This window comes from Wallemia mellicola (assembly GCF_000263375.1).
Source record: "Wallemia mellicola CBS 633.66 unplaced genomic scaffold WALSEscaffold_4, whole genome shotgun sequence".
Taxonomy (NCBI): Eukaryota; Fungi; Basidiomycota; class Wallemiomycetes; order Wallemiales; family Wallemiaceae; genus Wallemia; species Wallemia mellicola.
Genome location: NW_006531961.1, coordinates 377,683 through 405,601, shown reverse-complemented (window position 1 = coordinate 405,601; position 27,919 = coordinate 377,683). Strand labels below are relative to the sequence as shown.

The following is a 27,919-nucleotide window of genomic DNA, read 5'->3' as shown; positions in this document are numbered from 1 at the left end:
TTAGAAATCGACGTGCTCGCTACTTGAAGCTCGAACATCACCATCAATTAATGTCAAAGGAGAGGCGTTCAGACGCTTTTCAGAATATTTTTGGTAGGCCATCAGCCAGCCACCACCAGCAGGGATATATGCCCCACCAGCGCTATTACCAGCAGGCGGCCCAGCAACAGCAGCAGCAGCAGTACTATCAGCAGTATTATTACCAGCAGTACGGCTATGACTACGATCAATACTACCGCTCACAGTCTGCAATGGGTTACAATCAGCAGCAGCCATACTATAACCCCAGCGCTTACAACTACGGGAATGATGAACAGCTTCCGACGTCTGGATCAACGAATAGTCAATACTCTAGCAGCTCAGCCTATGCTCTACCACAGTCATCTAGTTCTCAAAGCTATTTGGGAAATTATCAGGGGATTCCTCGCGTACCAACCGCTCCACCTGATCGTCTGATGGAGGTAGAAGAAGAGACTCAAGCTCTACCACCGCCAGCCTATTCTCAAGGTTTGTCCTTTCCCTCTCTTTACTATTTTCCCTAACTTTCATACAGCGACGCACGAGAATTATGTTCCAAGAGTATCTCAAACGCCTACTCCAGTGGCCTATAATAGGCCTTCACAAACTCCGTTGAGCATCCCACAGTCGTACAATTACTCTCAACAACGTAGTGTCAGTGGTGGTCCAGCAACGACGATCGCGACACAGGCACCTCCATCTGTGATAACAGAACCAACACGCAGTGATACACTCAACACGCCATCAGTTACACCTGCGCAGCGCGCAAACTCTTTTCCATCAGCTGCACAAACTGGAGCTAGTCCTACCTTCCCTAAAATAACTGCGAGATCAGGTAGCAAAAACAGAAGAGAGGCTATTATTGCTCCGCGTAGGAGCGCACTTAATAAAATCTATCCTGCACTTCTATCACGCGTAGCCGAAGCTTTTAAATCTCAATTACCGCTTTCTGAAAAAGTGAAGGATGATTTGACCTACACGGAGGCATTCGATGGTTCACAAGCTGTTGACTTGTTATGTCAAATTATACGCACAACTGATCGTAACATCGCCTTACTCCTTGGTAGAAGTTTAGACGCACAGAAATTCTTCCATGATGTACACTGGGAACATAGATTGAGAGACAGTGATAAAGAGATTTATCGCTTCAAGGAAAGAATTCCATCACCTATTTTCGCAGATGGTGAAAATGCTCCTGTAGATATCGACGATGATGATGATTTGGATGATAGCGAATCACCTAAAGGATCAAACAATCTTGCTCCAGCTAAAGTAGCTATACCTTCACGTTCTGCTTCAATGCCTTCCAGATTTAAGAATAAGAAATCATCAGTTGATAGGAAGGATAAGTTAGCTACTTCTAATAAACAACCAAGATCATCTGCACCAATTGACTTCACCTACAATGAAGCAGATGGTAGTGAAGTTAAGGATTCATCTAGTTCAACATCTATTAATGAATTACCTACCGGTGTTTTCACTCTTCTTACTGCTTGTTATTCACCAACTTGCACAAAGGACAGACTTTGTTATAGTATAACATGTCCACGTCGAATTGAGCAACAACATCGTATGGCAAATCGTGGCACTATTAAAAACTCAGAAGGATCCCTCAAGCGCTCGACGACTAAGAAGGTTGCCAAGAACGTCTTAACTAGAGAAAGTATTGGTGAAGAACCAGTAATTGAAGAGACTATAACTGAAGGTCTTAATGAACTCAACGTTGGTGTTGGAGAAGAAGCCAGTGATGGTGTCGTCAAAGCTGAATTAGGAAGTAGCTCTAATATAGCCAGTGATAGAGCATCTGGACAGCTATGGGTGGAATCAGTTCCAAAGGAAGTCGTAGAATCTTGCTCTAGTGATGAAATCAAGAGACAAGAAGCTATCAACGAGGTTATATACACAGAGCAAGATTTCGTTCGTGACTTGGAGTATCTCCGCGATGTATGTCACGTGTGTTCCGCTTTCGATTATATACTAACAATAACACCAGTTCTGGATGGAGCCATTGAGCTCTGGAAATATAATACCTGAAGACCGTCGCATGGCGTTCTTGCAACAGGTTTTCTGGAATGTTTTAGAAATTCATGCGTCAAATGTACAGCTGCGTGATGCGCTAGCAAGAAGACAAAAAAGTAAACTTATAGTTGACCGTATTGGTGATGTTCTTCTTCCATTCGCTCAGAGCTTTGGTCCATTCGTCAATTATGGTTCACATCAATTATATGGAAAATACGAATTTGAGAAAGAAAAATCCTCAAATGCTGAGTTTGCCAAATTTGTGACGGAAGTTGAACGCAAAAAGGAGTCTAGAAAGCTGGAGTTGAATGGATACCTAACTAAACCTACTACAAGACTGGCTAGATATCCCCTCCTTCTTGATGTAGTGTTGAAATACACGCCGGATGACCATCCTGATAAGAAGGATATCCCAATAGTCGTTGATAGCATTCGCGCTTTCCTTAGAAGAGTCAATGTTGAAACTGGCAAGAGTGAAAATCGTTTCAATCTCGCGCAATTGGATTCTCAATTACAATATAAACCTGGCCAGGAGCGTACTGATTTACGTTTGACTGATGAATCCAGAGAACTGGTATTTAAAGGTGCGCTTAAAAAACGCGGTGGTGCACCACCAAGTGAAAGCGCTGAATTACAATTGTTCCTCTTTGACCATGCTATTTTGTTGGTCAAACCGAAGATTGTACACAAGCATGAAGTATTTAAGGTTCAACGTAAACCTATTCCTCTCGAAATGTTAGTCGTCACGTCCAATGATGAACAGTTCAACAGTCGGCAAAACAGTTACTCAGTTCCTGCATCATCAGGTCACAAACCACGCACACTTCTAAAGAGCCAAAGTCATGCCAAGATGAATGATCTTACACATAGTGAACGCGATAGCACACATTCGCTGCATGACACGATCAGCACTGATACACTCAGCACGACAGCACCACCAAAACCTGAGTCCAGATTGGGTTATTCTATGACTCTCCATCACCTTGGTCGTCGTGGCTATTCGGTCACACTTTGGGCATCTACTTTTATGAATAGACGTAAATGGCTCGAGCATATTCACAACAGACAGAAAGCCCTCAAGGAGACTAAGGCACCATTTGAGCTTGATATTATCAGTGATGGCTTCTTCATCGGTACAGATAAAGCTAATTGTGCAGTACCATACTCTCAAGGTAGAAAATTAGTTTATGGTACAGATAATGGTATTTATATGTCTGACAAACCGAATGAACCACCAAGGAAAGTTATTGGTATGCCATCAGTTACACAAATTGAAGTCTTAGAGGAAGATGAAATTATCGTCCTTTTAGCTGAACGCTCCATTTGGACTTTCGAATTGAGTGTTCTCAATGAGAATGATCCTGAAGGTAGCTTGAAGATGGGCAGGAAAATCTCTTCACATACGTCGTTCTTCAAGAGTGGCAAATGTCTTGGAAGGACTTTAGTTTGTATTGTCAAGAGTTCTAGTTTGTCATCGACTATAAAGGTACTCGAACCAATTGAGAAGGATCTGAGGAATAGCAAGAAACCTCCTACGTTGAAAAAGTTAGTCGGTGGTGGTAAAGAAGTCCTCAGAGTATTCAAAGTGAGTTTCTTACTTGAATTAAAGAATCATACTAATAGCATTAACCAGGAATTCTACATACCCACAGAATCCTCATCTATACACTTTTTACGGTCAAAATTGTGTGTTGGATGTACTAAAGGATTCGAAATTGTGGATCTTGAAACTCTAGATACTCAAGGTTTACTTGATCCAGCTGATACGTCGCTTGATTTTGTAGTGAAGAGAGAAGGCGTTAAGCCAATGGCTATTTATAGAGTTGAGGGAGACTTCCTCCTTTGTTATGATGGTAAGTTACCGTTTAATAATGTGACCTAACTAAATGACCACAGATCTCGCTTTCTATGTCAACAAAAACGGTTGGAGAGTACGCAAAGATTGGTTAATCAGATGGGAAGGTCAACCTAGAGGTTTCGCGTTCTATTACCCTTACATATTAGCATTCGATCCGAATTTCATAGAAGTTAGACATATCAGTAATGGTGAATTGGTACAAGTTATCGCAGGTCATGGTATTTCCTTGATGTATGCAGATTCATCAAACTCGACGCCATTATCCGTACAATCGCAATTGGAGTTAGAGGCCCAAGCACAGGCACAGACAGCCCAACAGGCCACTGTCGCAGCTATGCAAGCTGGCTATCCACCACATCAAGCAACTGCATACGGTCAGCATTATGCAGCACAGCAGCATTACGCTAGACAGCAATACCAACAGTACGCTCAGCAACAAGCACAGCAGCAAGGGTACTCTGTCGGAGCTCCAAATTATAGTTTACCATTCAACAGTAGTGGCGGTAATGTGAAACCAGTGACAGCAACCGCATCGCAGAAACAACCGGATTCTACCAAGCATACTGTTTACGCTGATGACGGTCACATTATAGCTCTCAGAGTAAAACAAAGCTAACATTTTATACGATATCATTAAACACTTGTAACATTTTATCTAATGATGAATTATTGTTAAAATTACCCCTATGGAGTGTTATTGAATTTGCAGGCTTTCATGACCCTTTTAATTAGTAAGCTGTCACCACTCCCTCAATTTTTGGAACTATAGACGATCATCAAAGATATGACCACATCGACTTAAATTTTATGCATAAAAATTTTTTCTGGAGAAATCTAATCTAGTCTTGTTAGATTACATTCGGAAATCTAGAATTTATTTATTGGTGGTCGAAAACCCCACGGTCTTTTAGATCAATTTTGCGTCAAAGTTGTCTCAAGGCACTGTAAAAAGACCGCAGCTCCTCGGTAAATTGGTCCGGAGACCGTTAGGTGCTATAAATACCAGCCCGGGAGTAATTTGGACAATTATTACGAGAATAATCTTTCTATTCCAGTTAAAATAATCTGTTTATACCTTATTCTCGGTAATTTTTACGCCTTTCGAGTGACGTTTTTTTGTAAACAGCTGATTAGGTCTTCTCCGATCGAGGTACCAAACCCTGAACTATTTAAAAAAATCTGCCCACTGTTCTCCACTATTCCCCACCATCTCCACAAGAGATTTTAACAATAGGATGAAGTTATTCAAAGGAGAGAAAGATGTTCAGAAAGAAGAAGCACACTTAGAGAATCCAGTTGATGACGCTGTCATTGAAGCTGAGCAAGCTGAGAACATACAAGCTGCTAAAGGAAACAGTTCATTGAGAGGTATATTTGACAACCCTTATGTTTCTTTCGTTGCGACGACCGCTACATTAGGTGGTTTCCTTTTCGGTTATGATCAGGGTGTCGGTATGTTTACATGCAATTTTTCAGACCACACTGACAAAAGTTTTTAGTTTCAAACGTATTAGCATTGGAAAGTTTCAAGAATGATTTTAGAGCTACGCTCGATCCAGATACCAAAGGTGTCTTCGTTGCATCTCTATTGATCGCTGCAATCTTCGGTGCACTCGCTGGTGGTCCGCTCGCAGATTGTAAATACATTGGTAGAAAATGGCTCATTTCTGGTTCTTTAGTTTTATTTGTTATTGGTGCTGTCTTCCAAACTGCTGCTCAATCAATGGACTGGTTGTATGCTGGTAGAGTTATTGCTGGATTGGCTATTGGTGCTTTAACAGAATGTGTACCAGTTTATATTAGTGAAGTTACACCTGCAAACCTCAGAGGATCTTTGGTTTGTGTTCAGCAATTGTCTATTACATTCGGTATTCTCGTCAGTTTCTGGATTTCTTATGGTACTTCCTTTATTGGAGGAATGTATTGTAATCCAGAGCTTGGTGAACAGGGGTTATACACCGGTGAACCAGATGCTGGTCAAAAAGATCCTTCTTTCAATCCTCCTCAAGATCTTCCAGCTGATGGTATCTGTAGACAATCAGATGCCTCATGGATTATTCCATTTGCTATTCAGATTGGTCCGGCTATTGTTCTTTGGATTGCTCTCTTCTTTATGCCAAAGTCACCTCGTTTCCTTTTGTCGGTTGGTAAAGAAGACGAAGCACGCGCTACTCTTGCCAGATTACGTAGAAGAGATCCACACGATCAAGTAGTTAATGCTGAAGTCATTGAAGTTAAAGCTGAAGTTATGTTCAACGAGCGTGTCAAGGAGCAATACGCACATAAGGGCAGTATCTCTAGAGCATTCGAACCATACAAGGCTCTATTGAGACCAGGTAACCGCAAAAGATTGTTCTGCGGTGCTTATACTATGTTTTCACAACAATTCATTGGTGTAAACGCTATCATTTACTATGCTCCTACTGTTTTAGGTCAAGCTGGATTACAAGGAAACTCAACTACAATGATTGGTACTGGTGTTTACGGCGTTGTAAACTTTGTAGCAACTATACCCGTCGTCTTGATTGTTGACAAGATCGGTCGTAGACCATTGCTTATCATCGGTGCGGCTGGATGTTTGATCAGTCATATAATCGTTGCTAGTTTATTAGCTGGATATGATGATAGTCTTCCAAAAGATGCAGGATATGCTGCTGTCGTCTTTATTTTCATCTTCTGCGTTATGAGCGCAATTTCCTTCTCACCAATCGGTTGGCTCTTGCCTAGCGAAGCCTTCCCATTGAGTTTGAGAAGCACCGGTGTATCTGTCACCACTGCCATTACCTGGACTTCAAACATGATTATCGGTTTGGCCACACCTTCTATGTTCGATGGAATGACCTCATACGGTACTTTCTACTTCTTTGCTGGATGGTCAGGCCTCGCTTTGCTCTTTGCGTTATTTATCCTTCCAGAGACGAAGGGTTTGACGCTTGAGCAAATGGACCAAGCATTCCCAGGTGCCAACAATGCCGTTTACGAGAAGGAAATGATGGCGCAAGTTTACCAAGAGCTCGGATATGAAGCACATTTAGAGAAATAGATTTATTATTAACATGTACTATATTGCAATTATAACGACTTAGATTTTAATAGAATTAGATTTTATATTAGTGAACCTAGCTTGAAATGATATTAATACAATCAATTAGATGTAAAATATAGATCTATAAAGATGATAGCGTACGTTATATAAGTATATAATATATTCCCGACGTTATCGAATATGGACAAAGAGATCGCAATAACTGGATCATTCACTCAACCGAGTATAACAGTTTTACAGCTGAGCTAATAGTTTTTTTTTTGCCTGCACTCTTTATTTCCTTAGCTCGTACTCGTAATCTGCCAGGACTCTTCTAAATATATACCACATAGGTAAAAATTGACTTTCAAATGGTTTATCTGAAATTTATGTTCGTCATGTTATCACTTATCGGTTGGTAAGGTCGTAAATGCTTCAGGGCTGTTCAATATTCGAAAAATAGACAAACATAGTCGGCCGTACTGGTTGATCATTTCCAGAATGATAAGAATGATGCCTTTGCGACATCGTATAGCACTTACCTAACTCAAAAGATAAATTGTTATTTATGTCGTAAATCAGAAATTAGACTTGTTTCGAATGGATACGTGCGGTGTATGTACTTTTAGAAAGTAACTTAGACCTAGCGCTAAGCAATAAACCATATTTATGTATATAGTATTACACTATTCACAGTCACACGCGTTAAGTGATATCATTTTCAGGGTACTACATTCCTTTGCACAACACTCGCGAGGTTGTAATATTCAAGACTTAATATTGACATTAAAGCCAAACTCTTTGCAGCATGCAAGCTGTTATATTATGATATATTTCATCTTTGTGTGACTTCTATCGTAGGGTAACTTTTCGTTCATTACAGTACCGCCAAGCGTAGATCGTGAATTAGAAAGCTGAAATTGATATGTTCATTAACTTGTAGAATGAGGTATAGATCGAATATCAACTCGTTAAAGTACTTAGTTATTGAAACTTCGGATATTGTTGCAACAATTACAAGATGCCGTCCGGGAACATAGTCGTCATTATTATCTTCTGTTCGATTCAGGTACGGACAGCACCTATAAAAGTGGAACAATATTGTGATTTATATTTGAGATCTCATCAGGATGTAACGTTTTTATGGAGTTACAATAATTAATTGGATTCTTCTGTATGTATCTTGTTAGAAAGAATGTCCTCTAAATACAAAACGATCACATTCTTCGGGCTTTTAAGGTCAGAATAATACTCTCGTGTATATAAGTACGCTTTGAATATTCTTCATAATTTATATGGGCACTTATACTCGTCAAAACTTCTTGTGATTATGCTATGATGTCCAGAATGATTCAATTACCCTCAAGTTTCAACAATAGTCTCTGGACAGACGATCTACAGTTAAACAGACTTTTTGAATTACTTTATAGGAATATTCAGGAGAACGTACAGCTCTCACAATATTTGGAGCTTCAACTCAAAGCCGAGACTGATGCAATCAAATCGTTGAAAACCAGACGGAAACTGGAATCAGCGAATGATTTTACTCTCGCTGTTAGTTTTAGTACACTTAGTAATAGCAACGAACTCGACATCAAGTTAAGATACGCTGATGAGCTCAAAGATTTGGTACAGCTCCTTAATCGTGACACAGCCTCCATACGTTCAAAATTGAAATCCAAAGAATCATTAGTTGATAGTTACCTCCTGCCATTGCAGAAATTAAATGACTCAACTGCTCAGTTACACTCCGCATATAAAACTCAGTTGATTCAGTTCAATGATTCAGGGAATGAGCTTCGTGATTGCATTGAGCAGCTTCCTTCAATGGTAATTAAGGTTCCATTGCTTGGAGAACGTCACGATTGCTACTTAGGTAGAGATATCTTCAATTGGTTTAGGCTCAAATTGAAGCTGAGCGATCAACAAGCGACTGAGCTATGCGCAAACCTTCCTATCAGGAATGTCAACACCCTCAAGAATGCATTTGAAAGTGCGTTTGACGTTGATAGTTACTATCAATTCACAACACAGCATCAACAACTCAAGAGTGAGCTAGACGATACCCTCTCTACATACATGCAGTCACGCACTCAACTCCACAGACAGAAAATGTATGTAGAAGAGGTCATCGAGGACACTTTGAAGTCTTTACAAGCTATCGAAACTACAAGGTTGTCTCTTATTAGACATATTCTGATGAAATATAATCAAATGCAGAGCAATTACGTGAACAGCCTTCAAGAATCTGTTAAAAGCTCAGCTCTTGCTGTACAAACTTTCAACCCTATGACCGATTTACAAGCTTTCATTGATCAGTACAAGACGGGTCCATTTAGACCATCAATTTATGAATCACCACTACCAACTACACTCAAAGATTCCAATTTTACGTTGTTTGGTTCAGATCTGACTCATTTGATTCCATGCCCAGATATCGTTGCACCTTTACAAAGATCTTCGCCACTTGTACTCAAGTTGATGCTCAAAAGTCTTGAGAGAAAGTATGAGCAACTGAAAGAACCTGAGCATATCCGTAAGGTTTTCATACTTGATATTCCACTCGCTACTTGTCACAATGTTAGCTTAGCGCTCCACAATGTTCCAAACGTGAAAGATATCTCTGCTTTAGAAACTGTACTTGATGGCGTACAAGCCCCAGTTCTGGCTGCATGTGTTAAGTTATTTGCACTTGAGCTTAGTCCACCACTTGGAGGTTTGAACACTTGGGAAGATGCAAGAGCTATTTATCCTAAATACAATGAAGAAGGTCATGAAATTTCATTCCAGGATATTCAGAAAGTGTTCGATAGAGTACCTCTAGTCAATCTCGTCACCTTGAACGAGATCATTTTGCATTTACATGATGTCCTTACTTCCACGTCGGCTGGTTCACAGGAGGAGGACAGCATATACTTGCAGAAAGTATCTCTCATTCTCGTCAGATGTAAGTAATAGAAGCTTTGTTTGAACTTCTCTTACATGATGTTCAGGTTTATTCAGACCACGTGTAGAAACGGATCTTACTATTCAAGATCGTCACATGACTAATTTACTTATTGATTTGATCAAGCATCCAATGGACATACTTACACCTGTCATTGAAAGAAAAGGTGCAGAGTTAACGCCTACGAAAACACCACAGAGGAAGCGTACTAAGCCTATTGATGAGAGGGTATTGAGATCAACATTCAATTCATCAGTTTCAAGTACAGGCAGTAATAGACATCTTACACCTGACGAGTTACTCGATCAACTTGAATTTGGTAGTACAGGTGTGAGGTCACGATCAACCTCTATCATGCAAGATAGCATACAAGCTTCTCCAACGCATGTTGAAGCACCTTTAGAAGATCTAAAAATTAGTGCTGAAGATATCGAGCAACCTAATACACTGGAGAACAAGGAGAATGGTGACAATGATATTCTGGAAATAATCGAAGGTCATCGTGATAGTCAGGCATCTTACGCCTATAATGAGGTAGCTGAAGAAGTGCATAAAGATGCTTCATCAATACCTCCAACGAATGAAGAAAACACAGCTGAGAACGCCCCAATAGTAGATACTGATACGGTGAATGAACATACTAAAGAGCCAAAATCACCAGAATTGCAAACATCTTATCAGCTAGCAGCTAAAGAGGAAGACGATGAAGATGCACCACCTGCATTTGTTACAGCTGCAATTGAAGCTGACAAGCCTGTCGATGATGAAGAGGAGAACGGTGGAAGTAAAAGGTCATCTTTCGTTGGACAGGTTAGCCGTGACAATAGTTTCAAAACGAGCAGTAACAGGTCGTCACTTAATCGAGGCACGAGAGTAAAGAAAAACAATCTGAAAATAGCGAATCCATAGGTATATATTGTAAAGATTGAATTATGCATTTGGTTTTATCTTTTCACAAACAATGAGTGTGTGTATAATAGGAGAATATGAAACGCCATATTTTTCGAATATTGATTATTGACATGTAAACAGCAATTATGGTAGGGGTTTTTGTTCATTTTTCTATCATTCCCAAAGGAAAATTTCTGCTGATTGCTCTTCTGGAATGATGCTCAATTGCTTAACAACTCTCGTAGACTTCTTAGAGTTATCAGATTTGAAGCTAGCATCTGAATCTTGGATAGCCTTTAAAAGTAGATGTTTAAAGATAGGATTATCGACATAGATCGCATTAAGTGAAGGTGATGAATAAGTCAAGAAACTTAATACCTCAAGGATGGGTTGTGATTCAACGCTAGTGCGATAAAACAGCTTCAAAGCTTTTAATAAGTTTGTCAGAAAACCTTTTTTGTACATCTGAACAAACTCACCGAATTTCTTTAATGATTGTACTGGATTTCTGAACATATTCTTGTAATGTGTATTACCCTTACGTGTATTTGCAAATGAAGAAAAGTGTAGATAATTTGAGTCCAAGCGTAGTTTTAGCGTGGATTGTTCGAAGAAAGCCTATATTTGGTGAAATCCAGAATGCATATCTGGAGACGCATGCAGGAGTGACGATGTCAAGAATGGAGATGATGAGAGCTACATCCTTGATGTCCTAATCGTGATGCGTTTGTCGTAATATATTCTTCTATAGCCCATGTGAGTTGTAGGATCCTCTTCTCATTGGGTTAACAGTATACTCCAACCTTACGATACTAGTTGAACACAAATGCAATATTGTTATACCTTCACACCATTGATATATTGTCACTTGTTAAAGTCATAACGTTTTACTTTTAAGTTGAAAAAATATTCACGCTTTATAGGAACTGAAGATTGAAATAAAGCGCTAGTTAAGTGGTATATAGTAATTAATTGCACCTAGTCTCATTCTATATCTACTACTAGACGTACTATTAACCAAGTTGGGAATAATATGATGTCCAACCAGATACCAAAACATGAGGTTCTATGACCGAGTGTTTACGTAGTTCAAAGAAGACACTGTAATAAGATGAAAGTAATTCCTCTGTATCTATAGATTAAGCTGTCAAGTATGTAGAAGTGTGAAGCGCCAAATTGAGTTCATAAGTGTGCACAAACACTTGAATACAGTATATAATATTAAGTATTAACAACTATCCTAAAGTTTCTTATTCATTTAATTCGTTACTCCGGTCATCATTGTAATGAAGAATGTGTTAGACGAACGAACTAAAGGAAACTAAAAAATTATCAAGCAGCTTAAATAGTAAATCATACAAGGTAATAAAATTTATTAACTTCTTGAAGAGGTTCTACCAGACCTCCGAGAGTCGTAGCGGTCTCGGTCTCTCTCCCTCTCACGATCCCTGTAGTCGCGATCTCTCCTATCTTTATAGTCGTACCTATCTCTATCACGATCTTTACTGTGTCGAGATGGCGGTGAACGCGATCTGTTGTGTGATCTTCTAGAATCTCTGTCAGTTTTTCTATCTTTTTCACGCTCTCTTGCTTTATCTTCAGATTCTCTCTCACGTTCTCTATAACTACTATCACGGTCGTTTCTACTGCCATACCGGGATGACGCATTTGAAACTGGTGACCCCCGACGATCGTAGTCCTTCTCATAGTCTTTTTTATCTTTGAAGGATTTATCTTTATAATCTCTATCATCATCTTTCATGCTGGTTAGTCTACTGTCATCATCATTATCTGGTGAAGGATCATCTCCATAATCTAAGGCTGAATCTTGTGCACCAATTTTATCTTTATCATTATAGTGCTTTGTTTTACTTCTGTATTTACCATTATCTGGTTTAGGATCGCCGTAGTCTTCTTCTTTCACTTCATTTGGGTCGGAAGATTGATTCATCATACCTATAGGTGGTACACCACCCATCATCATGGACATGTCAAATCCTGGTGGCATCCCAGGCATACCTGGCATTCCTGGCATACCGGGCATCGGACCAGGTGGCATCCCAGGTGGCATACCCGGCATAGGCATACCTGGCATCTGCATAGCACCCACTTGTGGCATTGGTGGCATCATATTCATCATTGCTTGGAGTTCTGGTGGGAGCACGTTCAATAATTCATCTGGTGTCGAGTTATGTGCCTGTGTAGAGTTAAAATTGAAACATTAGTTGAAAGTCAACGTACGGCAAATGGATTTATCTTCTCCACTGTACTACCAAGGTTCTTCTTTCGCGAAGCATAATCAAGCCACTTATATTCATCAAAGCCATAGTTAAACCAATCAGTTAAATCAGCGCCTGGCTGTCTCCATGGTTTCTCGCTATCAATAGCATTAATATCTATATCGTATACAGCTGCAGCGTCTAATGTGGCAGGATCAATATCTAAAGAAGGTGCAGTAGATGGTGAAATGATATCTTTTGCTGGGTCTTCTGCCATTGCTTGGGCACGCTTAAGGAAGAAGTCATTGGCGTCGCCTTTTTGTGCTTCTGTTGGTGCTAATGCGCGTTCTGGGGCGTCTACGGACTGGGTTGTAGCTGTACCTGCGACGTTGGCAGTTGAGGTGATAGCGGTTGTATTATCGACTTGAGTGACTGGTTGTGGTGTCTCTTTTGGTGTTGTAATAGAAGGTCTCTCCTGTGGTATATACTCTGTAGTGATGTTCGCTAAGTGGTGATTAGAAGGGTGTAGAGGTGTGAATATAGGCTAACGTTTGGTGGTTGCAACCTGACTAGCAGATCTACCTAGGGAATTCCTCTGAGGTCTGTTTACAGTTAGACTGGTGGCTTCACGAAGACATGACTGACCTAAAGTCGACAGTTTTTGAAGTATTGGGGCTGTCCATGATAATTTCGACGTCCTGGGTAAGATATTAGAGCTGCTATCAGTTGTAGTGCATACGGACAGATTCAGAATCTGAGGAATCGACACCATCTTGGTCGTTCTCCGGTGTGTCTGGGTAGTCTCTCTTGTAGTCGATAGCCTCTACCTTGTTTATCTCGTTGTGTGTCGTCGAGACGACCTCAGCCGGTGGTTCTTCTAGAGTCAGGCTAGCTGGTGGAGCTTTGTCTGTGTTATTATTGTCGCCGTATCTTTCATCGTTTAAATAAAAATTCTTAAATTTCCTAGTATTTTATTCACTCACAGGAATTCATCATCTTCGTCCATCTTGATCGTTGAAAATAAGACGTTGAAGTTGACTATGCAGCAGTTCAGGTCTAGCGATTCTAGTGGATTTAGAAATTACTCTGACTCTCTAATACAACCACCGTCTCCTAATAAGCCCGCGCGTACTTCCTCAGGCGGTAAGACCAAATCTCCGGCAGTCGGTTCCCTATTGTCTTTGTATCCTCTCACTAACAAACACAGGTCATACATATGGAGTCCTCCGTCACTCGTCTCCTAGTAGCTACCAAACAGCTCCTCGAAGCACTCAATTTGTGGGCACAGGGTCGTATGTCCGAAACTGGCGTTAGTGACGTATACGTAAAACTGGGAAATGATTTCAACGCAGCCGTTGCTGCTTTTGGCAGCGTTAGAATCGATATGGCTGATCTCATCAATATCCCAGACCAGTTGAGGCGTCATCTCGAGAGCGCGCTCAGCGAGACGGCATCAACAGCCGTTTTAGATCAATACCTCCCAGAGATCAGAACTATCATTATTAATCTTCTCCAGGGTCTGAAAGATAAGCAAGCACAATGGCGCAGACACCTTGCTGAGGAGAAGCGCAGACACGAGAATTCACGCTTATCACGCGCTTCACACGCATCCTCTCGAGACTCCGTTCTCTCAGAGCTAGCCGCTCGTCGTCAGGTCCAGATGACGTCCCCTAGACCTGCACCTCGTGGTGATGAGTTCAGTCCGTCTTCCTCAACAACATCCTCATCTCGCAATCTAGTATCCCCACCTCCCCAGCAAGGTGCCCAACAGGCCCAGCTGCAGCCTCCCCCAGAGGTTCTTCGTCCACCACCTCCACCCCCAACTATACAATTTCCTGAACCAGAAGTAGCTTCGTCATCAGCAAAGCAATCCCCACAACTTAATAACCCCCTTGCGGAGCTCAAACGACAGGACCCACTCGAACGTAGAGCCAGTAAACGATTTTCGTCATACACAATGGGTAAAATGACTTCTTCTGCTTCTGTGTCAGGTGGTATCTCAACTTTAGGTGCTCCTTTACCTAATGGTACACCATCAACTGAACGTAGAACTAGTAGAAGAATATCAAGTATTAGAGCGAATGGTACTCCATTTATACCCGATAACGCACCACCTTTACCACCAATACCTGACGCTGCTAAATTGCGTAGAGAAAGCGACTCTCAATCCTCGCTTGTCGAGTCTACTTACCAACCAGAAAGAGTATCTGAAAAGGATGAAGAAGAGGAAGAAGGTAGTGTCTATGAATCACCTTTTAATATATACCTCACTATTGGACACCAAACTAAGAAAACTAAAATAGAAGACAAATCTCTATTAACACTTGCTGGAATAAGGATGATGTTCATTGATAGATTCGCTTATTCATCCGGTTTGGAAGACTTTCCATTGATATACCTCCGCGATCCATCTGCAAATGTGGATTATGAGTTGGAGGATGTAATGGATGTCAAAGAAGGTAGTGTCTTGAGTTTGAACATAGAACCACTCGATCAAGTAAAGCAACATTTTGATTTATCAATAAATTCAGTCTCACAAGAACTCAAAGAATTGAAAAATGTATTATCAGCCAATACCAGGAGATTCTCCTCTTTGGCGCAACCACCTCAGACTTCAGCTGGTAACGCAATTGGAATGGGTATGCCAAGTGCACCAGCAAGTCAGAGACCTACTGAAAAGCAATTCAAGGCTGCTGCTGAAGCCCTCCAAGGCCAATCTGCGAGACCTTCCCAACAATTACGTATTGAAACACCTTCCACAGACGTCATGAAAAAGATACGCGACCTTCAAGCTCAGTTCGATAATGTACAAGCTGTACGAAGAGATCTAGGTATTACGAAACAGATATATATCGACTTTATGAATGAAACGAAAGATCAAATTAACGAATTGAGGACATCAACTAATAAAGTTCGCGAATTGGCTAATACTGAAATTGGTGGTGCAAGAGCTTATATAGATGTTGGAAAATCCTCACTTGATGGTCGCTCACAAGAAGTTCTCACTCGTATGGAAGAGATTCAAGATACAGTTGATGAACTCAAACATGATGTTATCGCCAGACGGACGAAACCAAGACCAAATGTACTAAAAAATCTCAAGAATGACTTTGAAAAGATAAAAGAAGAACTTGAAGCACTTGAACAACAGGTTTGTCTTGATTATTTAGATTTTACATAACTAATTAGCCACAGGTCGAGACTGTCAAACCAATGTGGAAGAAGACATGGGCTGAAGAGTTACAGAATATCGTCGATGAGCAGGGCTTCCTCAATCATCAGGAGAAACTCCTGGCAGACTTGAAAGACGATCATGCTGCATCCCTTACTGTTTTCCAACAAGTTGAGCAAGTCGCTTCTATCAGATCAGCTCAACCTACTAGAAGAGTTGTACCTGAGATTGAAACGTCAAGTGATCCTACCCAGAGTCTCGATACAGTTTTGTTGGAGATAAGGAACAGACAGAATGACCCAGAGAAACGCCTTAAAGCTATAGAAGCGGCTGAAAAGCAACGTGAAAGGGACGCAGAGGCGGCTAAAAAGGGTGGACATGATGCCGAATTCGCAAACGAACTTGTTGATTTTGTCGACAAGAAGAGCCTCAAGAAGACAGGAGGATTCAATGAAATAGAAAGAGTTAGGAGGAAGAAAGACGATGTCGCCTTCCAGAACATGTTCAAGACTGAGGATAGTGACAACGATGAGCTTATATATCAACAGCAGGAAACACAAAACGAGTCTAGAGATGCAGAAGAAGAAAAAGAATATAAAGATGAGGAAGACAGAGTTGATACACCAGAAGCACAGCAGACACCCGAAGTGTTCCAAGATGCAGCCGACGATGCGTCTATAATAGATAACGAATCGTCATTGATAGCATACACGAAAGACGAAGGAGAGAAACAGCGGTAAAGAGCGTTAAGAGTCTTAAAATAATAAAATAAGTTGCTTAATAATAATAATAATAAATAGTACCTTCGCATTTGTATAACTTGTTATAAACCGACTATCAGGATGACCGATGTCGTGAGCTTCAAAAAGCCTTCAAAGAAAGGAAGGCCAGCGGCTTTAAGGCAGAAAAGTCCGCCGAAGGATAATTCAAGAGAAAGCCACGAGAAATCATCAGTAGCCACAGTAAAAGACCGGAGATCAGCCGTTAAAGGCGTTGGCAAGAAACGCCAGAGAGAGACCAGCAAGGGTGAAGATAGCGACAACGATCAAAGTGGCGGTGGCGTCGTCGACGTCGCCTGGTCCGCTACGAACTCAAATGATAACACGATGAATAGGAATACAGCCGTTGTAGACCTAGACGCAGAAACGATAGACGGTCCAAACTTGAAGAAATACAAAGAGGGCGATGAGGTTTGTTATGCCTTAGTTGACTATCTTCCTACTAATCGCCATCAGGTCGATGCACAGGATCTCGAAGACGACGGAATGTACAAAGGTCTGAACTCTTACACAAGCCACTTAAAGAAGAAACCAGATAGCAGTATGTCTGATAAATTCAAAGCTGGCCCTGTACGCGCACCCACGAACATACGTCAGATTACGATCACTGATTTCCAGCCTGACGTCTGTAAAGACTACAAAGAGACTGGTTGGTGTGGCTACGGTGATACCTGTAAGGTGAGTGTCTAGAACTTTCGTCTTGCGATCAACTGCTAACTCTAGCTTAGTTCCTTCACGACCGTTCGGATTATATGGCTGGCTGGCAACTCGACCAAGCCTGGAATAAAATGCAAGCTCAGAAGTCAGGGGCCGCTGCATTCGAAGACGATAGCGATGATAGTGAGGATGAAGATTTGCCATTCGCATGTCTCATAACCCGTGAACCATTCGTTGATCCTGTCGTAACGAAATGTGGACATTACTTTGAGAAGAAGGCTGCTTTAAAAAGATATCAGAAGACACCTAAATGTTATGCCTGTGGTACACCAACAGGTGGCATATTTAACAAACCGAAACATTTGATAAAGAAGTTACAAGAGAGGGCAGCAAAAGAGGAAGCTGAAGCTCAAGAAGCTGACAGTGATGATAATGGCATAGAGGGTCTCGAAGAGAGGAACGAGACTTCTGAAGAATAAAATTTTATCCAGTTAAAGTGTAATAATATGGCATGTACAAGTTTTTTTTTATATTTTCGCATAACATTATTAATCATGTGCGACGTTAGCGTAGGAGGCCTTTGTGAATACACCAATATCATGTGGGAGAAGTGTTCCAGAATTTTCAGCCTCCGGGCGGAGAAGATCAACGTGTTCCCAACCCCCGAGTTCTTTCATCCAGATTCCAGAAGCGCGATTGAGCTGTGATGTGGTTAGGTGAAAATCTTGATAAACTTTTATTAACCTACCTCACAACCAAGTGCAGCTTTTTTCCAGATTACAGTAGTGTAAAGGTTTTGCAAGATCCTTGTGAGAGGATCTGTAGAAGCGACGTGCTCGAACATGACTAGTTTTCCACCTGGTTTGAGTAATGATTGGAGATATTTGAAATGTGCCGATGCGTTAGGAAGTGAACAGCAAACCTTATGATGTTAATAACGTAAAAAAGGATGTTGAATAGTTTTGTCTTACCTGTACCAATACGATAGTGTCAAATGTGTTCTCAGATACACCAAATGCTGCCAACTTGTCTTTATCATCAATACCAACTGGGATGAGTAGTGACTTCTCAGCAAAACCATGTTTTACTATGTTTTCTGCCAACATTGTACTTAAACTTTTTTCAGGTTCGAGCGCGTAGAGTGTCTCAACATTGTCCTTGTTGTAATACTTTAAGTTTTCACCTGAACCAGCACCAATTTCGAGTATCTTTCCATTAGCTTGTTCTACAAGTGGACGCTTATAGCCACCCCAGATCTCATCACCGTATGCGAGTATCTTTGCGAAACCAAGCTTGTGGATTAAGTCGAACCATTTGAATGGATTGAAGAAACCAAGGGAAGGGTTCGTTAATTGATAGAAGACAGCCGATGGTACGCCCTTTACAACTATCATTGAGATAATAATCAGAGGTCTGATCGACTCTACCAATCTTTGGTAGAATGATGGAGACTCTGGTGGTGCGCTGCTTAACTTACACTCCGGTGGGCTTTTGTATCGAGTTTCGACAACTGATGACATGAACGTAATAAATGACTAAGTAATAAATGCTGTCATAGTTTAGAAATAATCTTTAAGCCTTTTTTTTCTATCATCGTAGTAAAGAGAGAATCCATTAACTATTATACAGCGAACGCCTCAGTCGGACAGTCGAACAATCACCGCATCAGTTCAACCGTTATCTTGACGGTCGACCATCAAGTGTAAAACAAGAGATGAAGTAGAATTTCAAGTGGATATGTCTTTGTAGTACTATCTAATATCTATTAAATTACAACATCTCTTGTTTTCACTATTGTGACATTAACTAGAGATGTCTGATATAGAAGTCACCAGCGATAAGACTATAATACATTAACATAGCTATAGCATACGGTGTACTTCCGCATCTTTCACTTTTAACTCCCATCTCGTTTCTTCCTTCTCAACCATCATCTTCCGATGGAGATACCAGGGAATAGAGCAGACAATAAACCGTCTACATCTTCCAGAGGTCGTGGAAGAGGTCGTGGTAGGGGCCATGGTGCTCGTGGCGGTCGCAAATCCCATTCTACTAGGCAATCAATCTCAGAAACGAACGAGGAATCAAGTACTCAGCCATCCAGCGAGCCTAGCAACTCCGACAGACCAAAGCCAAAGCCACGTAGGAAGTTCAACGGTTCTCTCACTCAGTCTGGTCAGCAATCTCAACCGTTGCCACCAATACCACAAGTTGAAACGACTGATGAAGACGATATTCGCTCACGTTTAGAGCGTGAATTGAGAGTTGGAAAGGTGGAGTGTCTGATTTGTTTTGAAGTTGTCAAAACTCAGGATGTAAGTTCTTTGTTTATATTATAGAATTTTTCTTACAGGTCTTTCAGAGAACACACTCATGTAACACTTGCTTCAACGTCTACCACTTGAAGTGCATCACAGAATGGGCCAAGCAATCTTTTGGACAGCCGTTCAAAGAAGGCGAACAGAAGCATTGGAGGTGTCCCGGCTGTCAGACGAAATCAACAAAAATACCACGCGAATATAGATGTTTCTGTAGGAGACAGCGTGATCCAAAACCAGACAAACTGGCAGTCCCTCACTCCTGCGGTCAGTCTTGTTCAAGGAAGAGACAACATTGCAAACATCCATGCCCACTTCCTTGCCATCCTGGACCATGTATGGACTGTCAAACTTCACTTCATGTAAAATGCCATTGTGGTAAGACTACAACACCAATCAAATGTGCATATGCACCGAGAGATCCGTCGACTGGTAAAATTTTACCAACTGCCTGCGGCGATGTCTGTGGAAAACAACTCGGTTGTGGTCAACATTCTTGCATTGATCAGTGTCATCCTGGACCTTGCTCACCTTGTAACAAAGTTGAGAACAGCAAGTGTTATTGTGGGAAAGAAAGAAGCGAAAAGCCTTGTGGAACTCGTGGATATCTCGGTAAACAAGCATGTTATAGCAAAGATGAGTTTTATATTGCTCTATGGGAATGTTCCAATGTATGTGGTGAATACTATGACTGTAATTTCCACAAGTGTCAAGGAGTGGGTAATACTTTTAAGCTTTTTAGTCTACTAACACCTATCAGTTTTGTCACCCGCCTTCTCGCAAAGCTCTCACTTGCCCGCTCTCCCCAGAGGTCATTACTAGATGTCCTTGTGGGAAGCATGCTCTCAAAGAGCTCAATAATGGCGAGAGAAAGAGCTGTCAAGACCCAATAGCTTCTTGCGGTAAAACGTGTGGAAAGTCTCATTTAAACTGTGGTCACATCTGTAAATCGTGAGTGAGCATACTTTCTAGATAAACTACCGCTAACACGTAGTTAGGAAATGTCACACAGATGAATGCCCACCTTGTGATGCGGAAATTACAACGGTGTGTCGCTGTGGTGTATCAAAAGTAACAAGGAAATGCTTTGAAGTGCAACAAGAAGGCGAGGAGGTACTTTGCGATAGAGTTTGTCACTCACTCAGACTTTGTGGAAAGCACGAGTGTCTCAAACGTTGTTGTCCATTGCGTGAATTTGAAGACAGACGTGGTAAACGTAAGGCATTGATTGACACTCAAATTCCTGAAGAAGTTATGCAAATGTGGCATACATGTCCAATCATTTGTGGAAAGACCTTATCTTGCGGTACTCACAAATGTCTCGAACCAGATCATAAAGGAAAGTGTGGTCCATGTCTGAATGCATCATTTGATGAAGTGGGTATGATTATTTCTTCAGTGTTTAAATATTGACCACTTCTCCAGCTCACTTGCAGTTGTGGTAACACTACACTTGAACCTCCAATACCATGTGGAACAGAAATACACTGTACATATCCATGTAATAGACCACCTCCAGAATGTGGTCATCCACGTCCATCACACACTTGCCATGGTGATGATGTTAGTTGTCCACCTTGCCCATTCTTGACAACACGTTCATGTCAATGCGGTAAATCTCAAATTTCGAACGTTAGATGTTCTCAGGAGAATGTAAGATGTGGAAAAAAGTGCGACAAAATTCAAGAATGTGGACATCGATGCAAGAAAAGCTGTCATAAAGATGAATGTAGAGGACCGGAGGAAGCCTGTAGTTCAGTTTGTGGAAAATTGAGATCAATCTGTTCACATACTGACATTGCACAATGTCATGGTTTGACACCATGCGATGAATCGATGCCCTGTCAGGCGGTGATAATTATGGCTTGCAAATGTGGAACTCAGAAGGCTAAAGCAACTTGTGGTGCTTCATTATCCAACACTCACTCAAAGCAGGATGTCTACCTTGAATGTAAGAGTAGTTGTGCGGCAGCAGAACGTAATTCAAGATTAGCAAGAGCTTTAGGAATTAATGATACATTTAAGCGTAAAATTGATTACAACTTTTCAAGTGAAACTATCAGATTTGCTCAAATAAATCAAGGTTTCGTTAGTGGTATTGAGAAAGCCTATAATGAATTCATTGATTCTTCAAATAGAGCTCTACAATTACCACTTATGAATAAATCAAGAAGTGCATTTTGCATTGATTACGCTGAGGCATACGGTTTTGATACAGAAATTTTCGAAGATGTTATCACTATTAGACGCAAGATTGGTTCACATCTTCCTTCACAATTACTCACTAAATTGGTCGATGAATATAAGCAAGACAAAGCTGGTGTCATCGAATTCCGTAAACCATCTGGACAATCAACACCTCAATTATCAAGACAAGGAAGTGTATCAACTCATCAATCTGATGACTGGGAGGAATTAACAAATTAAAATGGTTAGAATGCATTAAATTATTATATAGATTTATAAGAATAGTAATAAGTACATAGAATTAGTAAGAGTGGTGGATCCTTAGTTTATAATGATAATAGTATGAATAATTAAGCTTTGTTAAGCTTTGTTTTCTCCTTGTGTTTCTGATTCCTTTTGTGCTTTCTTTATATCCAATCTACGATATAAAGCTGTAAATGCCGAAATTGTTCCAATGCTGAAGACGACCCAGGCGAGACAAACGCCGAAATTGAATCCCAGCTCGTTTTTAGTGTTGAAAATGATACAACGTATACCTCTATTGATATGATAATAAACCCTATTAAAGTTTTAGTATAGTTGACAAAGCAAACGTCACTCACATAGCAGGATAATACCTGAAAAACCATACTTGTAAGTCAACCGGCAAGGCTGCTACTGAAACGTTTGAAATAATCAAAGCGATAAGAGCATATGCCATAAATTGTGGTCCAATGACGGTAATAATAGCTTCTGTCGCAAGTCCTGTAGGCGATATCAATAATGGATGTGCCAATGTTTCAAAACACATACCTAGAGCTGCCATTCCACAAAGCAATAGGGCATAAGTACAGAAAAAGCCTTTAGCAGTGTTGCTGAAGTGCGCATTGAAATGTACGTCCCACGGTAAATTTAGCATTGCAAAGAAGAGCGACAGAATGGTGTATAAAAAGAGGGGGACCAAAAGTCTATAATGTGTTAGCAAATTGCAAAAAGCGAAGTTAATACCCACCTCATGCCAATGTAAGACCTCAAAGTGAGATGTTTCTCTAGGAGCGGTCTAGCAGCAGAATGACTATAGAGTTATGAGAAACTTCGTATACAAAGTATAAGTCAACTCACGCCATTGTACATATGAAGCTTAAAATAGTGAGATAAATGAGACCAACAAGTGTGATGGCCCTAGCAACTGGTTGGTCAAATGGTCTAAAATTATTGATAGTAGTAGCAAATGGAGTAGCAGCAGTTTGAGGTGCATTTGTGAGTGCCTCCATCGCAGTAACATTACCGCCTTGTTGGGACATGTAAGCAGCTAACATTTGTGTACCAGCTTGGATCGTTGCTTGCTGCACTAATTTTTGGGTTGTGGGCAAAACTATTCCAGCTGCTTGTTCATTACGCGCTTCGGCATAGTAAATACTGACTGAAGACATAGGATCATAGCTACTGTCGCCATTTTCGCGCGCGATTATTAAATTCTGAGTTGCATCCTGCTCGGCTACTACGAATACCCATGCCCATTCGTCCTCGACTAGTGCTTCTTCTATACTCTCGGCTGTTGGAACCTTCTCGGAGGGCTCCTCAGTCCATCCCAAATGATGTTTTTCGTTAAGCGATTGGAATATTGTAGTACGTAATGTGTCGCCTAACGTGCCATTCACGCCGTTTGTAATGTCTCTATTAACAAAGACCGAGTTCACCTGAAATAGTCGACCTGACTCGTGTGCTATACTTGCCCAATAAACTTGCAGGCATCTATGTTGTTTAGATGTACATACTTCTTTATAATGGCAATACTCACGACCATATCGCTATTATTGTCAGAACCACGGAACCAGACAAAATCTTGAAGTATGTAGCACGTAGGGGCTTCAAGTCTGGTGACCAGAAGCCCTTACTATATAAGGCTGATTGCGATGCTCGTTCAGTGGCGTTATCTTCTCTATCTACCATCTGATCCTTATCTGAAGATGACTCTTTATGGGATAATCTAGAGGATAATTAGAATTAAAATATTAAATATTTTTAAATATTTTGTACCTAGTCATTATTTCGCTGATCGCTGTCTAGAAAAGCGGAAAATTGATTTTATGTGATGATGTAAACATCGGTCCCCAGCATAGAAAAGCCTCGACGGAATTAGTAAGCATAGCAATTCAAAAAATAACATCCGATTCAAATTCAAGAGTAACAAGCTTACGCCCTCATTGCGCCTGCTGCTTATCTAACTTATATCTTTAATCATTTAAAAAGTCGAATGTATAAAATCCTAGTAATTTGGAAGAAAAAAATTCTATAGAGTGTTTTACTGTTGAGATGCAGAAGCTTGCTTTTTTTTATCTTCTTCAGCAAGACGAGTGTGTTCAATGATATCCTACAGGGTACATGTAAGCGTGTTTTTTTTATGAGCAGATAAGAAAATCTCACTTGTTGCTCCCATGGATAATCTACCCAGATATCTTCAATCTCTGCACCAGGGAAGTACTTAACATCTGAAGGGATTCCAGCTGCTTTCTCCTTCAATTTGTTGTGTACGACAAAAATAGCAAACTCGGTGGGTGGTGTATCCGCTGGAAGATGCTTGTATTGCTCTTGGACGTCCTTTTGGAGTTCGCTGACGGCGTACCCTAATGTTTTCCTTGTGTCATCGACTTCATCGACGATAAGGACGCGTTTTCCAACTAAACTCTTTTCACCGAGTGTAGAGAAATCTAACCACTGTGTTCTAATAACTTCTGTACCAACTTGTTCAACGGTTGTGTCTGGAAGTTCCTCATAGAGTGAAAGGCCAATAGCTTGGATTGGGACTGTTTTTGTATAAATTATGATGCATATGTAGCTATATATTCTTCCTCACTATTTTTTGAGCCCTTTGTTTTCAAGAATGTACGGAGAACACGGGCAGGGAAGAAACCACTGATATACGATTAGTTTGTGTGACATACGTGTATAATGAACTCACCCTCCACCAATGGCAACCTTAATGCTGCTGTCAGATAGAAATACGACCGTGTAACAACCTTACCATAATGTTAGGATCACTAAGCGAATGTTAGTATATCAAATCATAACGTAAATGAGGACACCCACAAGTCCTTCTTGATCTTGGCTGCTGTTTCGCCAATCATCTGAATAGCTCTAGTCAGAGATGTCTTCATAGTCCATCTATATCGACTTACAGTGTGTATATCGTTATCTGTAATAGCTGTTAGTAACTTTATATGAGAGTACCTTCAATTTACAAGTAATTCTAAGCTTAACTGGCTCGCTCATTCTTCTTGGTCGTCTTGATTAAAGATGGCGATTGCGGAGATACGGAATTGCTAAGTGCGAGTCAAATTCACGACCTCGATATTAGTAAATGTAAAGAAAATATAAACAGAGGATTATCCTTTTTTTTAACAAACGGTCAAGCAGTCGAAGAATGTTAAATCAAATAGTATAAATTATCTTTTACTCTTCATTTTCATCGAATTCATTATCATTATCATCCTCAACTTTCAAAAATACTGTACGAGCTACTATATTCCGGTTCCTTGCACTAGCCTTCTTAAGGAACCCAATACTGTCCAATTCATTCACAGCTTGAGTGAATCTAGCTTGCTTTTGGACTTCCATCTCATCTTCATCTATTGTTTCACCCTTCCGCTTTTTGCTACTCTTTTCTGACTTTTTCTCCTCATCTACATTTAAGACAGCTTTGAAAGCTGTAAACCAGTCACTCAAATTCAACAATTTTCCACCCTCTGTGTAGCACCTAAATGCGATTGTAATATCAGGCGTTAATGTACTTGGTACGACGTCATCGTTTGATATATCTTCATAATGTTGACTTAATAATTTCTCTGGGTGACGCAATGCAGTTAATATTGCGTGCCTTGGTGATGGATTAACTATCATTTGCAGATCAACACTGGTATATAATGTCCAAATCTCTTGAAATGGTATCACCTTCTCTTCAATCAGAGTACTCGTAAAGAATTCTGTCCAATCATTAGCACAATTCTCGGCGAATTCAACAAATTTCGGATCACGCGTTGTATGATCTTTATTTTTCAGTTTGACTTCACCATTATTATCAACGAAAGTCTCCTCAAACTTTTCAAGTTGCTTATTGGCAAGCTTTTGTGAGTTACCTTGAGGGTACGTAGCAAGGTATCCTCCTAGCCAATCATATAATTGCGTTTTCGACATCAAACTTCATTACACGTTAGTTAACTCATGACTAAAAAGTAACATACCTTATATTTTGAACTGCACGCGAAATAGGTTTGGACAACTCGCCGTGCATTTTTCCTTGCATAAGCGCTCGCTTGTTGGGTATAAATTCCTTGCTGTCTGGTACAACGGAGTGAATGAACGAACGGAGAAATATCAGCGCTTGGAAAGCATCATTTTCATCTGCCAGACTCTTTGTAAATGCCTTGCGCAGTCTAACAAGGGACTTTAAAAGACCTTTACTGTTTACTTTTTCTGCTAGGATCTCCTTGCACAGATTATGATCAACTGCATCCCGTCCTTGTCTAAGATAACTGATTGTTGATGATAGTGACAACACATAACGCCAAACCTTGTCATCTTTTATCATGTTCGAATGAAGTACGTCTGTATTGAAGAATATTGAATGTGGTTGGAAGAAGTGGTCTAGAAGTTGCATCTATAATTACATTATTGAATGCCTCCACTTGTACGGATTACTTACATCAATTGTATGCAAAAGGTGCTCGAAAGAGTTTTGTGAATGGTTGAAAGTGTCGAATAAGACATCATAAGCAGTACTGTCTAAGGCAAAAGGTGCATCATAATATATCGAAAAGAATAACTAAAGGGTTTGTCAGGTTAATTGGGGTCAATTTTTCTGCCTTACCTCTCCTATAACTGCTTCGAATGTTTCGTTGGCGGATGGTGCAGCCACTTGAGACATTGCAAGTTGTATGATTGTGTAACGTGGTAGCAAACGATACACGGCAGCTGGTGATGAGTCTACACAAATTACGAGGTGAACTGGTATAAGTTTACGATAATAGGACAGTAAACTGATGAAATCCTGTACTAATGGTGGAGGAAGGGCTTCGAAATCGCGTAATGTCAGAACAATCTTTGGTTTAATTTCGTCGGAGAAGGTATCTTCGTACCATCTATAAATTGTATTGAAATCAGAAATATTTAGTGTATGATTTATGTATGATTTCTAAAACATTGCGAGATCAATGGCGTCAAGAGGAATAAAACGTTACTTACCAAATTGCTTTCTTCGGCGTATTTATCTAGAATACCTGCAACAATGCTTTTTATACCATTCTGGAGGCTGGGAGTACTACCAAATTCCTGCCAGCCGAGCTCGAGGGTGATGAAGTCTGCGCTATCAGTGAGATCTTTGAGACGTTTAAGAATGACTAGATTTGATGTTGGCTCATGTGCTGTACTATCTCAGGTGGGGATCTCTCAATGAGAAAGTAAACGTACAGATTAATACGCAAGTAGGAATTTCATCTACTATCTCAATATCTGGAGAACTTTGGAGTACTTCAAACGCGTCATCGGCAACGCCTTCGAGTAATCTAGCCATAACTTCCTATGAGAGATTAGAGATGTCAAGATATACGCGATAAACGCACGTGTGCTCTAGCATGTAAGCTATTTCTACACGCCTGGAATGCTTGGGTACGTATTAGATTTCCATTGTCGATATCCCAGTCAAACGAAGGTAGATAGCTCCCAGTAGATTTCTTAGGTAACCTTCTACGGCTCACAGATACAGCCTATAAGGGAATTAATGAATAAAGTGACGAATAAAATCGTTATTCACTCTCGTATCCGCTTCCATAATAAATAACGCGTTATCGACTA

General features: G+C 40.5%; 12 protein-coding genes across 12 annotated transcripts; 6 read left to right on the top strand and 6 right to left on the bottom strand.

Moving 5' to 3' along the window:
* Positions 1–50: 50 nt before the first annotated feature.
* WALSEDRAFT_63023 (CNH-domain-containing protein) lies at positions 51–4,511 on the top strand (the record flags this gene model as incomplete). The annotated part of the gene is made up of 5 exons (XM_006956979.1): positions 51–507; positions 554–1,962; positions 2,012–3,622; positions 3,671–3,890; positions 3,934–4,511. The coding sequence occupies 5 exons, from the start codon at positions 51–53 to the stop codon at positions 4,509–4,511; spliced, it is 4,275 nt and encodes a 1,424-aa protein (XP_006957041.1).
* A 345-nt stretch (positions 4,512–4,856) lies between these two features.
* On the top strand, positions 4,857–7,187 carry WALSEDRAFT_59724 (sugar transporter). The gene is made up of 2 exons (XM_006956978.1): positions 4,857–5,347; positions 5,395–7,187. Exons 1-2 carry the CDS (start codon positions 5,131–5,133, stop codon positions 6,936–6,938), a joined length of 1,761 nt encoding a protein of 586 aa, XP_006957040.1. The 5' UTR covers positions 4,857–5,130; the 3' UTR covers positions 6,939–7,187.
* A 988-nt stretch (positions 7,188–8,175) lies between these two features.
* On the bottom strand, positions 8,176–12,031 carry WALSEDRAFT_59722 (hypothetical protein). The gene is made up of 3 exons (XM_006956976.1): positions 11,238–12,031; positions 9,917–11,186; positions 8,176–9,869 (listed from the first exon to the last, which is right to left on the bottom strand). The coding sequence occupies exons 1-2, from the start codon at positions 11,272–11,274 to the stop codon at positions 10,933–10,935; spliced, it is 291 nt and encodes a 96-aa protein (XP_006957038.1). The 5' UTR covers positions 11,275–12,031; the 3' UTR covers positions 8,176–9,869; positions 9,917–10,932.
* On the top strand, positions 8,176–12,031 carry WALSEDRAFT_59723 (hypothetical protein). Its single transcript, XM_006956977.1, has 3 exons — positions 8,176–9,867; positions 9,914–11,187; positions 11,240–12,031. The coding sequence occupies exons 1-2, from the start codon at positions 8,256–8,258 to the stop codon at positions 10,774–10,776; spliced, it is 2,475 nt and encodes an 824-aa protein (XP_006957039.1). The 5' UTR covers positions 8,176–8,255; the 3' UTR covers positions 10,777–11,187; positions 11,240–12,031.
* A 66-nt stretch (positions 12,032–12,097) lies between these two features.
* Positions 12,098–13,891, bottom strand: WALSEDRAFT_59721 (hypothetical protein). The gene is made up of 5 exons (XM_006956975.1): positions 13,721–13,891; positions 13,623–13,675; positions 13,527–13,579; positions 13,000–13,481; positions 12,098–12,955 (listed from the first exon to the last, which is right to left on the bottom strand). The coding sequence occupies exons 2-5, from the start codon at positions 13,658–13,660 to the stop codon at positions 12,134–12,136; spliced, it is 1,395 nt and encodes a 464-aa protein (XP_006957037.1). The 5' UTR covers positions 13,661–13,675; positions 13,721–13,891; the 3' UTR covers positions 12,098–12,133.
* Positions 13,892–13,977: 86 nt separating this feature from the next.
* Positions 13,978–16,962, top strand: Bud6p (AIP3-domain-containing protein). Its single transcript, XM_006956974.1, has 3 exons — positions 13,978–14,140; positions 14,185–16,128; positions 16,173–16,962. The coding sequence occupies exons 1-3, from the start codon at positions 14,018–14,020 to the stop codon at positions 16,887–16,889; spliced, it is 2,784 nt and encodes a 927-aa protein (XP_006957036.1). The 5' UTR covers positions 13,978–14,017; the 3' UTR covers positions 16,890–16,962.
* Positions 16,963–16,974: 12 nt separating this feature from the next.
* WALSEDRAFT_59720 (hypothetical protein) lies at positions 16,975–18,112 on the top strand. The gene is made up of 3 exons (XM_006956973.1): positions 16,975–17,339; positions 17,385–17,606; positions 17,657–18,112. Exons 1-3 carry the CDS (start codon positions 16,992–16,994, stop codon positions 18,062–18,064), a joined length of 978 nt encoding a protein of 325 aa, XP_006957035.1. The 5' UTR covers positions 16,975–16,991; the 3' UTR covers positions 18,065–18,112.
* Positions 18,072–19,108, bottom strand: WALSEDRAFT_59719 (hypothetical protein; the record flags this gene model as incomplete). The annotated part of the gene is made up of 3 exons (XM_006956972.1): positions 18,072–18,286; positions 18,334–18,507; positions 18,557–19,108. 3 exons carry the CDS (start codon positions 19,103–19,105, stop codon positions 18,134–18,136), a joined length of 876 nt encoding a protein of 291 aa, XP_006957034.1. The 3' UTR covers positions 18,072–18,133.
* Positions 19,109–19,309: 201 nt separating this feature from the next.
* On the top strand, positions 19,310–24,059 carry WALSEDRAFT_31647 (hypothetical protein). Its single transcript, XM_006956971.1, has 9 exons — positions 19,310–19,900; positions 19,948–20,619; positions 20,664–20,854; positions 20,902–21,280; positions 21,329–22,649; positions 22,693–22,834; positions 22,883–23,037; positions 23,082–23,144; positions 23,192–24,059. Exons 1-5 carry the CDS (start codon positions 19,526–19,528, stop codon positions 22,328–22,330), a joined length of 2,619 nt encoding a protein of 872 aa, XP_006957033.1. The 5' UTR covers positions 19,310–19,525; the 3' UTR covers positions 22,331–22,649; positions 22,693–22,834; positions 22,883–23,037; positions 23,082–23,144; positions 23,192–24,059.
* On the bottom strand, positions 19,863–24,148 carry WALSEDRAFT_36287 (hypothetical protein). The gene is made up of 9 exons (XM_006956970.1): positions 24,110–24,148; positions 23,871–24,059; positions 23,192–23,824; positions 23,082–23,144; positions 22,693–23,037; positions 21,329–22,649; positions 20,902–21,280; positions 20,664–20,854; positions 19,863–20,619 (listed from the first exon to the last, which is right to left on the bottom strand). The coding sequence occupies exons 1-6, from the start codon at positions 24,115–24,117 to the stop codon at positions 22,451–22,453; spliced, it is 1,437 nt and encodes a 478-aa protein (XP_006957032.1). The 5' UTR covers positions 24,118–24,148; the 3' UTR covers positions 19,863–20,619; positions 20,664–20,854; positions 20,902–21,280; positions 21,329–22,450.
* A 226-nt stretch (positions 24,149–24,374) lies between these two features.
* On the bottom strand, positions 24,375–24,984 carry WALSEDRAFT_15775 (hypothetical protein; the record flags this gene model as incomplete). The annotated part of the gene is made up of 3 exons (XM_006956780.1): positions 24,375–24,443; positions 24,497–24,876; positions 24,927–24,984. Coding segments are annotated over 3 exons (507 nt in total), but the record flags the coding sequence as incomplete, so codon positions are not given.
* Positions 24,985–25,522: 538 nt separating this feature from the next.
* Positions 25,523–27,896, bottom strand: WALSEDRAFT_50503 (hypothetical protein; the record flags this gene model as incomplete). Its single annotated transcript, XM_006956969.1, has 9 exons — positions 25,523–25,525; positions 25,568–26,267; positions 26,311–26,726; positions 26,772–26,891; positions 26,937–27,260; positions 27,311–27,489; positions 27,536–27,644; positions 27,688–27,831; positions 27,879–27,896. The coding sequence occupies 9 exons, from the start codon at positions 27,894–27,896 to the stop codon at positions 25,523–25,525; spliced, it is 2,013 nt and encodes a 670-aa protein (XP_006957031.1).
* Positions 27,897–27,919: the final 23 nt, after the last annotated feature.

Coding starts and splice junctions, on each gene's coding strand:
- WALSEDRAFT_59720 (XM_006956973.1), top strand. CDS start 16,992: ATGACCGATGTCGTGAGCTTCAAAAAGCCTTCAAAGAAAGGAAGGCCA. Junction 17,340..17,384: donor AATACAAAGAGGGCGATGAG/GTTTGTTATGCC, acceptor AATCGCCATCAG/GTCGATGCACAGGATCTCGA. Junction 17,607..17,656: donor GCTACGGTGATACCTGTAAG/GTGAGTGTCTAG, acceptor ACTCTAGCTTAG/TTCCTTCACGACCGTTCGGA.
- WALSEDRAFT_59723 (XM_006956977.1), top strand. CDS start 8,256: ATGATGTCCAGAATGATTCAATTACCCTCAAGTTTCAACAATAGTCTC. Junction 9,868..9,913: donor ATCTCTCATTCTCGTCAGAT/GTAAGTAATAGA, acceptor CATGATGTTCAG/GTTTATTCAGACCACGTGTA.
- WALSEDRAFT_59724 (XM_006956978.1), top strand. CDS start 5,131: ATGAAGTTATTCAAAGGAGAGAAAGATGTTCAGAAAGAAGAAGCACAC. Junction 5,348..5,394: donor CGGTTATGATCAGGGTGTCG/GTATGTTTACAT, acceptor AAAAGTTTTTAG/TTTCAAACGTATTAGCATTG.
- WALSEDRAFT_59722 (XM_006956976.1), bottom strand. CDS start 11,274: ATGTTCAGAAATCCAGTACAATCATTAAAGAAATTCG. Junction 11,187..11,237: donor ACAATCATTAAAGAAATTCG/GTGAGTTTGTTC, acceptor ACTTATTAAAAG/CTTTGAAGCTGTTTTATCGC.
- WALSEDRAFT_36287 (XM_006956970.1), bottom strand. Junction 23,825..23,870: donor ACAATAATAGCGATATGGTC/GTGAGTATTGCC, acceptor TAAACAACATAG/ATGCCTGCAAGTTTATTGGG. Junction 22,650..22,692: donor TTCAGGTATTATCCTGCTAT/GTGAGTGACGTT, acceptor AAACTTTAATAG/GGTTTATTATCATATCAATA.
- WALSEDRAFT_59721 (XM_006956975.1), bottom strand. CDS start 13,660: ATGGACAGCCCCAATACTTCAAAAACTGTCGACTTTAG. Junction 13,580..13,622: donor TCAAAAACTGTCGACTTTAG/GTCAGTCATGTC, acceptor AACTGTAAACAG/ACCTCAGAGGAATTCCCTAG. Junction 12,956..12,999: donor AGAAGATAAATCCATTTGCC/GTACGTTGACTT, acceptor AACTCTACACAG/GCACATAACTCGACACCAGA.
- Bud6p (XM_006956974.1), top strand. CDS start 14,018: ATGCAGCAGTTCAGGTCTAGCGATTCTAGTGGATTTAGAAATTACTCT. Junction 14,141..14,184: donor GTAAGACCAAATCTCCGGCA/GTCGGTTCCCTA, acceptor TAACAAACACAG/GTCATACATATGGAGTCCTC. Junction 16,129..16,172: donor TTGAAGCACTTGAACAACAG/GTTTGTCTTGAT, acceptor AATTAGCCACAG/GTCGAGACTGTCAAACCAAT.
- WALSEDRAFT_31647 (XM_006956971.1), top strand. CDS start 19,526: ATGGAGATACCAGGGAATAGAGCAGACAATAAACCGTCTACATCTTCC. Junction 19,901..19,947: donor AAGTTGTCAAAACTCAGGAT/GTAAGTTCTTTG, acceptor CAGGTCTTTCAG/AGAACACACTCATGTAACAC. Junction 21,281..21,328: donor TGAATGCATCATTTGATGAA/GTGGGTATGATT, acceptor CCACTTCTCCAG/CTCACTTGCAGTTGTGGTAA.